The sequence below is a fragment of the Hypanus sabinus genome, chromosome 1, assembly GCF_030144855.1.
Source record: "Hypanus sabinus isolate sHypSab1 chromosome 1, sHypSab1.hap1, whole genome shotgun sequence".
Taxonomy (NCBI): domain Eukaryota; kingdom Metazoa; phylum Chordata; class Chondrichthyes; order Myliobatiformes; family Dasyatidae; genus Hypanus; species Hypanus sabinus.
Genome location: NC_082706.1, coordinates 4,400,455 through 4,414,566, shown reverse-complemented (window position 1 = coordinate 4,414,566; position 14,112 = coordinate 4,400,455). Strand labels below are relative to the sequence as shown.

Below are 14,112 nucleotides of genomic sequence, written 5' to 3'. Positions count from 1 at the left end.
CTGGAAAGGACAACAATTTCACTCAAATTGTACCGCTAAAATTAGGGGTGTGTCTATTTTTATAGACGCCTCAATTTCGTTTACACATTATGAAATTATTTCTGATCCACAGGGTAGATTTTTGTTGATAACTGGTTCACTTTTTAATCGGAAAGTTGTTTTAGTTAATATTTATGCTCCAAACTTTGATTGTCCTGAATTTTTTAAACGTTTATTTACTTCTCTTCCTAATTTGAATGAATATATGTTGATTATGGGTGGAGACTTTAATTGTTGTTTGAATCCTTCGATGGATAGATCTAAACCTATTCGAACTCTTCCGAATAGATCAGCTTTACTTATTAATTCTTTTATGGTTGATTCTGGAATTACTGAAATATGGCGGTTTTTGAACCCTAAAGATAAAGAATTTTCATTTTTTTCACATGTATATCATAGTTATTCTAGAATTGATTACTTTCTTATTGATCATCGTTTATTAACAGATGTTATTGATTGTAAATACGATTCTATTGCTATTTCGGATCATGCGCCTTTGAAGTTATCTATCAAGATTTCGGATTCTTCTATCAATACTAGATCTTGGAGACTTAATGCTACTTTACTTCAAGATCCAGAATTTATTACCTTCATAAAACAACAAATTGACTTATTTTTTTCAACAAACTATAATGAAGAGATTGATAAAGGAATACTTTGGGACTCTTTCAAGGCTTTTATTCGTGGACAAATTATTTCATATTCCGCTGGTAAAAGAAAACAAAGATATTCAGATATAGCTTTATTGGTGGATAAAATTAAAGAAATTGATAAGATTTATTCCGTTACTCCTACCAAAGAACTTTATAAGAAGAGAGTTGAGCTTCAAATGGAACATAGTTTATTATTATCTTCTTCAATTGAGAATCAATTAATTAAGACTAGGGCTCAATTTTATATTCATAGTGATCGAACTGGTAAATTGTTAGCTAATCAATTAAAAGCTATTTCGACTAAGCGACAAATTATTAAAATTCGTAAACAAGACGGTAATTTAACTACTGATTATAAAGAAATCAATAACACTTTTCAAGATTTTTATAAATCTTTATATCAATCAGAATTTGACGGTGACCGGTTTATGATGGATAATTTTTTTAATAATTTGAATATTCCTAAACTGATAGATGAAGATTGTAGCTTGCTTGATGCTCCTATTTCTATGGATGAAATAAGAGAGGCTATCTCATCAATGAATTCAGGGAAAGCTCCTGGTCCTGATGGTTTTATTGTAGAATTTTTTAAAACTTTTTCTTTATTGCTTTCTCCTTGGCTATGTGAAATCTTTAATGATGCGTTTGTTAAGAAGAGACTACCTCAATCGTTTTATGAAGCTACTATCTCTTTAATTCTTAAAAAAGATAAAGATCCTACCTTATGTGCATCTTATCGCCCTATATCATTATTAAATGTAGACTCTAAGATTCTTACAAAAATTTTAGCCATTAGATTAGAAAAGGTATTACCACAGATTATTTCAGAAGATCAAACTGGTTTTATTAGGAATCGATATTCCTTTTTTAATATTAGAAAATTGATTAACATAATTTATACTTCATCACCTACAACCCCAGAATGTGTTATCTCATTAGATGCTGAAAAAGCCTTTGATAGAGTTGAATGGACATATTTATTTAATGCATTGAGAAACTTTAATTTTAGTCCTAATTTTATATCATGGATTAAATTAATATATTATAAACCTGTTGCTTCTGTTCTTACAAATAATTATAGATCCTCTTTTTTTCAATTATCTCGTGGTACGAGACAAGGTTGTCCTTTAAGTCCTTTATTATTTAATATTGCATTAGAACCTTTAGCTATTGCTATTCGTGAGTCTCCTAATATTTTTGGTATTACCCGTAATGAGAAGTTATACAAATTATCGCTTTATGCTGATGATTTGTTGTTATATATTTCTAATCCTAGTAGGTCTATTCCTGCTATTTTATCCTTGTTGGCTCAATTTGGTAGTTTTTCTGGTTATAAGTTAAACTTAGATAAGAGTGAGTTATTCCCTTTAAACGCGCAAACTTTATTGAGTGATAGGATGCCATTTAAAGTTGTTACTGATAACTTTATCTATTTAGGTATAAAAATCACCAAGACATATAAAGATTTATTTGGACTGAATTTTTTACCTATGCTTCATCAAATTCAGCAACTTACTACTAGATGGTCTCCCTTATTTTTATCATTAGTTGGTCGGATTAATGCTATTAAAATGATGATTTTACCGAAATTTTTATATTTATTCCAAGCTTTACCAATTTTTATTCCTAAATCTTTTTTTGATAATATTGATTCAAAAATTTCCTCATTTGTTTGGCAAAATAAAAATCCTAGGTTAAGCAAAAGGCAATTACAAAAGTCTAAAAGAGATGGTGGTCTAGCTTTACCTAACTTTAGATTTTATTATTGGGCGAATAATATTCGTAACCTAATGTACTGGAAACTAGATTTGGATTCACCTGTGTGCCCACAGTGGGTAAATTTGGAATGTAGTGAGGTTAAGGGATATTCTATATTTTCCGTTCTTGGTTCTTTTCTTCCTATTGATTTAGCCAAATTCAATAAACAGATATCTAACCCTGTTGTTAAACATACACTACGAATTTGGTTTCAATTTCGCAAATTCTTTAATCTGAAAAACTTTGCTCTGGACAGCCCTATTTTATGTAATTTTTTTTTTAAACCTTCATTGACAGATCAAGCTTTTAGTATATGGAAAAGGAAAGGTATAAAATGTTTTCGTGATCTTTTTTTTGAAGGTACTTTGATGTCTTTTGATCAACTATCTAACAAATTTGAATTACCTAAATCTAATTTTTTTAGATACTTACAAATTAGAAATTTCTTACATAAAATTCTTCCATCTTTTCCTAACTCAACTCCATCGGATTTTTCAGATTTGATTTTTACTTTTAATCCTTGTCAGAAGGGATTAGTAGCTTTTATTTATAACATGATTATGAAGATACAGCCAGAAATATCGGATAGAATTAGACAAGAATGGGAAAAAGAACTTCGATGTAATATATCAACAGATAAATGGGAAAAAATTTTACAAATGGTTAATTCCTCCTCTATTTGTGCTAAACATGCTTTAATACAATTTAAAATTGTACATAGAGCTTATATGTCTAAAGATAAACTTGCCCGATTTTATTCGCATATTAATCCTCAATGTGACAGATGTCACTTAGAAGTGGCTTCATTGACTCACATGTTTTGGACATGTCCCACTTTACATAACTATTGGAAGGACATTTTTGATGTCATTTCCTCAGTATGGAATATCGATTTACAACCCCATTTTATTACTGCAATTTTCGGTATACCAAATGAAGATGGCAATCAGCTTTCCCCTTCAATCAGACGAATGATTGCCTTTGTAACATTAATTGCCAGAAGGTCTATATTACAAAACTGGAAAGAAGTAAATCCTCCTACTACATTTCAGTGGTTCTCCCAAACTATTTCGTATCTGAGTTTGGAAAAAATCAGAAGCACTATCTTTGATTCTTCAATTAAATTTGAAGAAACCTGGGGACCATTTATTCGACACTTTCATATGAATTAATTTGGCTTATTTCAGATCCTTTTCTCTACTTATACTTGTTCAGGTATGGAGTTCTGGAGTTCTTTTCTTGACACCTTTATATATTTATAAAGTGCTATTATTGCCCATGTTAGTTTTAGTTTAGTATTTTTTTTCATTATATATTTTTTCTCATATATAATTTCAATTTTTTTTTTCTTTTTTCGATGATTATTTTTGTTTTTCATATATATTTATATAGACTTGATTGATTTATGTACCTTTTGTTGATGGATGTTTTAATAGGATATTATTATCCTATTACTAATGTAATCTCAAGTTTATTGAATCTGTAATCTATTCATTATTTTGTGTTGTTTTTTTTTTATATATGAAATTTAATAAAAAGATTGAAAAAGAAAAGAAAGACCTGTTGCTCCAGTAGGCAAATTGCAAAGTGTCGAGATTGACCGGTAGGCTATGGTTGATGTGTGCCATAACCAATCGCTTGAAGCACTTCATAGCAATTAATGTCAGAGCCACAGGTTGATAGTGGAGTACAGCCTGATGGTCCGATTTTCCGAAGTGAGTTCGTGGGACGGAACAGTAGGCATCCTTGACTGCTGTGTAGCAGTGGTCAAGTATATTCAGACCTCTCGTGGAGCAGGAAACATGTTGGTATAACTTTGGCAGCACTTTTCTGAGGTTGGCCTGGTTAAAGTCCCTGGCTGTAATGAGCAAAGTCTCCAGATACCAGGTCTCAAGTTCACTGATGTTGGCATACAGTGTATTCACAGCACACTCCACGTCTGCCTGGGGGGGAATGTAGACCGCTGCCAGTATGACCAAGGTGAATTCCCGTGGCAGACAATAGGGACAACACTTCACCGACAGATGTTCCAGGTCCAGACTGCAGGAGCTTGTCAGTGCCACTGTGTCCGAGCACCACGCAGTGTTGATCAGTAGGCAGACACCACCTTCCATCGTCTTGCCCAAAGACACCGTGAGGTCCATCAATGGACCTAAAATCCCTCTGGTCGGATGGCACACCTCAGGGGTGTGTGCTTAGCCCACTGCTCTACTCTCTATATATACATGACTGTGTGGTTAGACATAGCTCAAATATCATCTATAAATTTGCTGACAATACAACCATTGTTGTAGAGTCTCGGGTGGTGACGAGAGTGCGTACAGGAGTGAGATATGCCAACTAGTGGAGTGGTGCCGCAGCAACAACATGCAACCTGGCACTCAACGTCAGTAAGACGAAAAAGCTGATGGTGGACTTCAGGAAGGGTAAGACGAAGGAACACATACCAATCCTCATATAAGGATCAGAAGAGGAGAGAGAGTAAGCAGCTTCAAATTCCTTGGTGTCAAGATCTCTGAGGATCTAACCTGGTCCAAAACATATTGATGTAGTCATAAAGGCAGCAATACAGTTTATATAGTGGCTATACTTCATCAGGAGTTTGAAGAGATTTGGTATGTCAACAAATACACTCAAAAACTTCTAAAGATGTACCGTGGAGAGCACTCTGACTGTCTGGTATGGGAGGTGGGGGGTTACTGCACAGGACCGAAAGAAGCTGCAGAAGGTTGTAAATTTAGTCAGCTCTATCTTGGGTACCCAGGACATCTTCAAGGAGCAGTGTCTCAGAAAGGCAGTGTCCATTATTAAGGATCTCCAGTACCTGGGGCACATCCTTTCCTTTGCTGTTGCCTTCCAGTAGGAAGTACAGAAGCCTGAAGGCACACACTCAGTGATTCAAAAACAGCTTTTTCCCCTCTGCCATCCGATTTCTAAATGGACATTGCACCCTTAGACACTACCTCTTTTTTAATATATAGTATTTCTGTTTTTGCAGTTTTTAATCTATTCAATATACATATACTGTAATCAATTTAGTTATTGATCATTTTATTTTGTTTATTTTCCTTCTATAATTATGTATTGCATTGTACTGCTGCTGCTAAGTAAATGTCGGTAGCGATAAAACCTGATTCTGATTCTAAGGATGTACTGGAGGCAGCTCACAAATATCACCACATATTCCAGCGCCAACACAACATGGTCACAATGTTCGGCAGAACACAAGCAGCAACAACAAAAGTAAAACAAGCCTATTTCCTCCCACCCAACAGCTTTCTGCATTGCTCCAAATTTCCATCTCCCCTGAATACTTGACCCTTTAATTTTGTGTTAATGTTATTAACCCATGGCACAAGACCTTCATCATCACTACAGCTAGTGTCAAATAATGCAAACTTGAAAGTGTCACATCTCAGTTTTCTAAACTTGAGCACAATGGCCCCAGTCTCAAACACCTCCCAGTACATGACAAACCTGCCATCCCAGAAGACCCCTCCTTCAATCGCACATAAATGCTTCCAGAGCTTAGGAAACTGGAAGTGGCACAAGATTCCTGATACGGTTTCATCATGCACATCTTCAGGGAGAATTCCTTCTGCTCCTCGAGGTCATGGCTAGGGTGCTGCCAGTTCTCAATCATGGTCTATACATCCCAAATACCATCTGCTCCCTCCACTTTGACTCTCAGGATAAATCCAAGCCCATCTATAGCAGCAGAGTGTGCTTGGCTCCAGCAACTTACCCAAGGGCTTCTGTTCTCACTGCTCCAGCAACATCCTGACTCAGTTGTACAGCTGAGGAAGGAGAGAGTCCGCTCCTCCCTGGCATGTCTTGCTTGATCTCTAGGCTCTTCATTCGAAATGCAGTCTCCTCAACTTTGCACAGAGATGGCTCAGGAACCATGGCTCTGCCTCTAAAACTTGGGGAGAGAATTCACACAAAAATACAAAATCATTCTAGTCAGGGCTGGGTCCAAAATTTCGCAGTGCTAGGTGATTTAGGAATACAATTTGAAACTGACCAGAACTCCTATATCTTGTACACTTACGCATAGCTCCTTCAAAGATTGGAGGCCATTTGGCCCATCAATCCCTGCTGCTTCTCAGAGGAGTCCCGTTTCTCCATATTTAACTCCTCCATCTCAATGGTCCATCAAATACACAAGTTGAGCAACATGGTAGCATAGAAGTTAGCGTGATGCTATTACAGCTCAGGGCATCAAAGTTCAATTCCAGCATCATCTGCAAGGTATCTGTATGTCCTTTCTGTGGAATGTATGGGTTTTCCCTGTGTGCTCTGGTTTCCTCCCACAGTGCAAAGATGTACCAGTTGATAGGTTAATTGGTCATTGTGAACTATCCCATAATTAGGTTAGGTTTAAAAGTTGGGGTTGTCAGGGTTTGTAGGGGAGTGCAGAATCAAGAGCCGAAAGGACCTACACTGCACTGCATATCAAATTAAAATTAAATAATAATTCCCCTACTACAGATAATCCAGTGACCAATTAATACAAAAAGCTTCGCATCTTAGGATGATGAGATCAGCGGAAACCATACATTATTGTGCTGTTACTTGTCCATCAAAACATTCGGCAACTTTAGATTTTTGATACACTTCTGTCACCACCTTGTTGGCTGAATCAAAGATGGTGACGAATCAATATATAGAAGGGAGATTGAAAATCTGGCCGAATGATGCCACAAGAACAGTCTCCCAGCCAACGTCATCAAAACTAGACAGCTGATAAATTTATCACAGTATACATACATGTCACCATATATAGCCCTGAGATTCATTTTCTTGCAGGCATACACAATAAATCCATTATAGAATAATACTAATAGAATCAGTGAAAAACTGCACCAACTTGGGCATTCAACCAGTGTGGAAAAGCCAACAAACTGTGCAGATACAAAAAGAAAAATAATAATAAATAAGTAATAAATAAATACCAAAAACATGGGATGAAGTGTCCTTGAAAGTGAGTCTACAGGTTGTGGGAGAATTTCAATGATGGGGCAAGTGAAGTTATCCCTTTTGGTTCAAAAGCCTGATGGTTGAGGAGTAATAACTGTTCCTGAACATATGAATGTACTCAGTGGTGGGGAGGAATTTACCCATGTCAGACTTGGCCTCATCCACTACTTTCTGTAGGATTTTCCATTCAAGGGCATTGGTATTTCCCCTCCCTGATCCCAGCTCTAATCCTTGCCGTGTCTTCATCATTCCCTCCAACCCTCCCCCCTGAGGCAGAACGTTTTGTCCCAACAAGGACCTTACCTTTGTCTTCTTTTGCCTGCACCTCAGTGAGCTCCATGCTTGGCCACAATATCCAGATTTTCTTCCGTTGTGTTGGACCCTGGGTCCACTTCATTGGCAAGAATTCCACACTCCTTTTCCCTTCAACCCTCCTCCTCTTGGACACCCCGCTCTGGTTCTGTCTGCTCTGAATCTTTTCACCTTGAATTGCCGATGAGACATCAACCATCTCTACTTCAGAACACCTCTCTTATCCTCCATCTAGCGCAACTTGTCCTCACCCTCAATAATTTGGCCCAGCCCATCCCACTATCTCCAAACTGTAGCCGCAGCCACGGACATCCACGTCTCCCAGCTATGTCTGCCTATTTGTTGGATACGTAGAACAGTCCAAGTTCCAAGCCTTCCCCATTTATACTTCCCAACTTTTCCTCTGCTACACTGATGACTGCATTGGTGCTGCTTCATGCACCCTTGCTGATTTTTTCAATTTTATCAACTTTGCCTCTAACTTCCACCCAGTGCTTAAATTCAACAGGTCCATCTCTGACACTTCCCTCCCCTTTCTAGATCTGTTTTCATCTCTGGAAACTGTTAACTGACATCATTATAATCCTCCTGATTCCCATGGTTATCTTGACAATACCTCTTCCCTCCCTATCTCCTGTAAAAATGCTATTTCCTTTTCTCAGTTCCTTTGCCTCCACTGCATCTGTTTTCAAAACACGGCTTTCCATTCCAGGACATCAGAGATGTTCTCCTTCAAGAACAGGGTTTCCCTCTCTCCAATATTGATGCTGTCTTCACCTGCATCTATTTCCCATACATCCATGCTCACCCCATCTTCGCAGCACCTTAATAGTGACAGAGTCCCTCTTATCCTTACCTACCACCCTATCAGACTCCGCATCCAACACATCACTCTCCGCCAAACATTTTTACCTCCCTCCCACCTCCGCTATCCACAGGCCTTGCTCCCTCTACCATTCCCTTGTCCATTTATCCCTCCCCACCGATCACCCTCCCAGCATTTAGCCTTGCAAGCCACCAAAGTTCTACATTCAGGGTCTCAAACAGTCCTTCCAGGTGAGGCAACACTTCGTCTGTCATCTGCTGGGCTCGTCTATTGCGTCTGGTGCTCCTCATGCACATTGGTGAGACCCGTCACAAATTGGGAGACCACTTCATTGAGCACCTCGGGTCCTTCTGCCACAAGTGGAATTTCCCAGTGGCCAAACATTTTCATTCCGATTCCCATTTCTGCTCTGACACGTCAGTCCATTGCCTTCTCTTGTTCCAAAATGAGGCTACCCTCAGGGTGAAGGAGCAAATCCCTATATTCAGTCTGGGTCGCCTCCAATCTGATGGTATGAATATTGATTTCTCCTTCCAGATTTTGATTCCCCCCTTTATTCCCACCTCTGACATTTCACTTCTTCTCACCTGGCTACCCCTTCTCCTTAGGTCCCCTCCTCTTTCCCTTTCTCCTATGGTCCTCTCCTCTCAGATTCCTTTTTCTCCAGACCCTGACCTGTCCCACCTACCTGGTTTCACCTGTCACGTTCTAGCTACCCTCCCACCAACCCCCCCACTTTTTGTTTTATTCTGGAGACTTCCCCCTTCTTTCTGAATCATGAAGAAGAGTCTTGGCCCAAAGCATTGACTGTTTATGCATCTCCATAGATGCTGTTTGACCTGAGTTCCTCCAGCATTTGGAGAAAGTTGCTTTGGGTTTCCAGCATCTGCAGACACTCTCCGTGTTTATAGATCATAGGCTCACAATGTTGTGCAAACACGTAACCTGCTCTAGAAACTGCCTAGAATTACCCTGCCACACAGCCCTCTATTTTTCTAACCACCATGTACCTATTGAAGTGTCAATTAAAAGACCCCATTGTATCTGCCCTCACCACTGTCACTGGCAGTGCATTCCACGCACCCACCACTCTGTGTGAAAACTTACCTCTGACATCCCCCTTGTACCTATTTCCAAGTACCTTGAAACTATGCACCCTTATGTCAGCCATTTCAGCCCTGCGAAAATGCCTCTGGCTATGCATATGATCAATGCCTCTCATCTTATACACCTCTGTCAGGTCACCTCTCATCCCCTGGCACTCCAAGGAGAAAAGTTCACTCTACCTACTCTCATAAGGCACTCTCCAATACAGACAAATTCCTTGTAAATCTCCTCTGCACTCTCTCTGTAGTATCCATATCTTTCCTGTAGTGAGGTAACCAGAACTGAACACAGTACTAGAAGTGGGGTCTGACCATGGTCTCATATGGTTGTAACATTACCTCACGGCTCTTGAACTCAATCCCATGGATGACGACGGCCAACACACCATACGCCTTCTAAACAACACTGTCAACCTGCGTAGCAGCTTTGAGTGTCCCACAGACATGGACCCCAAGATCTCTCTGATCTTCCACACTGCTAAGAGTCTTACCATTAATGCTAAATTCTGTTTTCAAACTTGACATCCAAAAATGAGCCACTTCACACTCATCTCAGTTGAACTCAATCTGCCAGTTCTGCACCCTTTTGATGTCCCGTTGTAACCTCTGACAAACCTCCAAACTATTCACAACACCCTGAACTTTTGTACCATCAGTAAACTTAGTAACCCATCCTTCCTTAGTAACCCATCCCTGGGAACACCACTGGTCACCAACTTCCATGCAGAATACAAACCATCTACAGCCACCCTTTGCCTTCTGTGGGCAAGCCAATTCTGGATCCACAAAGCAAGGTCTCCTTGGATCCCATGCCTCCTTAATTTCTGAAGGAGCCTTGCATGGGGAACCTTATAAAATGCCTTACTGAAATCCATATACACTACATCCACTGCTCTACCTTCAATGTGTTTTGTTACATCCTCAAAGAATTCAATCAGGATCGTAAGGCATGATCTGCCCTTGACAGAGCTATGCTGACTATCCCTAATCAGATTATGTCTCTCCAAATGCTCATAAATCCTGCCTCTCAGGATCTTCTCCAAATACTTGCCCACCACTGAAGTCAGACTCACTGGTCAATAATTTTCTGGGTTATCTCTACTCCCTTTCTTGAACAAGGGAACAATATTTGCAACACTCTAGCACTTCTCCTGTCCCTATTGATGATGCAATGATCATTGTCAGAGGCTCAGTGACCTCCTCAGTCATTGATGATTGGTGTTTTCATACCAGGCCATAATGCAACCAATTAATATACTTGCTGCTACACATCTATAGAGGTTTGTCAAAGTTTTGGATGTTTATGCTGAACATTCGCAATCTTGCAAGGAAGTAGAGGCGCTGCTGTGCTTTCTTCGTAATTGCACTTATGTGCTAGGTGCAGGACAAGTCCTTCAAAATAATAATACCAAGTATTTTAAGTTGCTGACCCTCTCTATCTCTGTGAGCACTGGCTCACGGACCTCTGGTTTTTTCCTCCTGAAGTCAATAATCAGCTCCTTGGTCTTGCTGACATTGAATAGGAGATCCTGATGAAGAGTCTTTGCCAAAAATGTCAACTGTTTACTCTTTTCCATAGATGCTGGCTGGCCTGTTGTGCTCCTCCAGCATTTTGTTTGTTGTTGTAGCACCACTCAGCCAGATTTTCAATCTCTCTCCTATATACTGATTTATCACATGACAATAGTGATGTCAATGAGATTGAATATGGCTTCGGAGCTGTACTTTGCCACACAGTCACAAGTGTCAAGTGAGTAGAGCAGGGAGCTAAGAACACAGCATTGTGATGGAGTTCGTGGATGAAATGTTGCCAATCTGAACTGACAAGGATCTGCAAGTGAGGAAATCGAGCATCCAATTGTAGAATGAGGTACTGAGGAAAACGTTGTAAAGCTTATTGGTTTGTTTTGAGGGATAGTTTTGAATGCTGAGCTGTAGTCGATAAACAGCATCCTGGTACATACATCTTTGCTTCCACCTCACACAACTGAAGTAGTTTGACATGGGTCCCCAAATCCTCAAGACCTTCTACAGAGGCACCATTGACAGCATCCTGACTGGCTGTATCATAGCCTGATATGGGAACTGAACCAACCTTGATCACTGAGCACTGCACAGAGTGGTAAGGACAGCCCAGTGCATCTGTGGCCATGAACTTCCCTCCACTGAGGACATTTACAGCAGCAGGTGCAGAAAGGCTTGAAAAATCATCAGGGATACCAGTCACCCCTACCACAAACTGTTCCAGCTGCTTCCATCTGGCAAATGGTATTGCAGCATTAAAGCCTGGACCAGGTTAAGGGACAGCTTCTTTCTACAAGCCATTAGACTTATAAATTCACATGTCTGTTCATTGCAATGGAGTCACAATGCAAAGATTTTTACTCCCTCACGTTGTGGGGTGGATGTAAGATTTAAATAAATTCAAATGTTCCAGGGTTGAGTGAAGATCATATGAGATGGTACCTGCTGTGGAACTATAACTCAGGTATCAACTTCACGAGGAAGAACCCCATGGTCCATGAGGCCAATCTTCTTTAGAGGATCGAAGGTGGAGAGGGCCAGTAACTTTAAATTCCTTGAACATTATTATATTAAAGGATCTGACATGGGGCCAGCACACATGTGCCATCACAAAGAAGACTGCTTTCTTAGAAGTTTGCACAGATTCAACATGTCACCTAGAACTTTGACAAACTTCTACAGATGCACAGTGGGGAGTATCCTGACTGGTATGGAAAGCCCAGGAATGGAAAAGGGTGCACAAACAGGTGGACACAGCCCAGTCCATCACAGGCAAAACCCTCCTCACCACTGAGCACATCTGCAAGCCCCAATGCCACAAGAAAGCAGCAACCATCATTAAGGACCCCCACCATCCAGACCATCTCACCACTACTATCAGGGAGGTGGTACAAGAGCCTTAGGTCCCACAGACCAGGTTCAAGAACAGTTATTATCGTACAGTCATCAGGCTCATGAACCAGCATGAATAACTTCACTCAATTTAACTGTGAACTGAATCTCACTTTTAAGGACTCTATCAGTCATGTTCTATTCATTTTTATTTGCAAGGTTTATTTTTTTTTGCACATGGGTTGTCAGTCTTTGTATAGCTTTTCATAAATTCTACTGTTCCTTTACTTTGCTGTAAATGTCGTAAGAAAATGAGTTTCAAGGTGGTACATGGTGATATATATGTGCTTTGATAATAAATTTACTTTGATTTAATTGACTAATACCGATGTCCCTCACCAGCAAAGCCCACAAAAGGAACTTCACGCTCTAGATTAATCTTCAGGCCATGTCACTCACAGACTTGAGTTAATATTGTTTTGTGACTGTATGTATTGGATCTTAATTGTGCACTGCAGGCAACTATACTGCATTTTGCACCTTGGTCCCAGAGGAACGATGTTGTGTTTAGCAGCTGTACACTCGGGTACAGTTGAATAACAATTAACCTTAACTTAAATCACATCTCTCAATTCCTTTGCAGTACAAGAACTGTCTCAACTGGAGCTGTTAACAAACTGCAGTTCTCACTTTAATGGCAGGTGAATAACTGCAGATAGTTGGTCACGTTCTTCTTTCCCTACCTGCCTTGTTCAGGGCTCCAGAGTGGTTTTGCTCTCAATGGAAAGGCATCGCCAGCTGCTGGTTCTACTTCATATCTAACGCTTCCAAACAGGGCGCTGGACATTTCTCTGCTTAAGATCCCTCTGCCTGTGAAGTGGAAAGGAATTATAACTCACTATCACATTACTGTGTAAATATAACATGATTGGATTAAATAGGGGTAGGATTATTCATAATTCTCTGATATATGTATATGAAATTAGGAGGGGTATAGACCAGGTGAGTGATCATAGTTCTCACTGTGCATCCCACACCCCCAGGGGAGAGGAATCTTAAAAAAAAAATCACCCAACACGTCAGCCTATCCACCATCAAGGTACCTGCCATTACAGAAAGGTGCAAGAAAGGCCAGTAACATCATGAAGGATCCCACCCACCTTGCTCATGGACTGTTTGTCCCACTCCCACCAGGGAGTCCACAAAGCATCTGCACCAGGACCACCAGACTCAAAAACAGTTACTTTGATCAAGCAGTGAGGCTGATCAACACTTCCGCCGTCTAATCCACTGCTCCACATTCCAACCACCACCACTTTATCATTTCTTGATAGTCACCTTATGTACAGACACACCTGTGCCTAGTGTCACTTTATGGACATACAATGTACTGTATATACGCTATGTTATTTATATTTATTGTGTTTTTTTAAAAATTATTACATTCTTCAGCTTAGTGTTTTTTTGTGCTGCATTGGATCCAGAGTAACAATTTTTATTAGGTGTGATAGAGTGGAAGGGATTAAAGGAGAGGGGTGGCATTGCCAGTTATGGAAAATGTCACAGCAGTGCTCAGTCAGGA

General features: G+C 39.9%; 1 protein-coding gene across 3 annotated transcripts in view; it reads right to left on the bottom strand.

Annotated features, from left to right (window-relative positions):
- Positions 1–14,112, bottom strand: part of piwil2 (piwi-like RNA-mediated gene silencing 2) — a 126,859-nt gene that overhangs the window by 99,753 nt on the left and 12,994 nt on the right. For 2 of the 3 annotated variants that reach the window (XM_059961320.1, XM_059961422.1), the window contains exons 4-5: positions 13,274–13,400; positions 6,196–6,372 (exon numbers count right to left, since the gene is read on the bottom strand). In XM_059961320.1, the coding sequence (XP_059817303.1) occupies positions 6,196–6,372; positions 13,274–13,400 (304 nt within the window). The remainder of the gene's footprint in view (positions 1–6,195; positions 6,373–13,273; positions 13,401–14,112) is intronic. The other variant, XM_059961374.1, reaches the window with a different exon arrangement.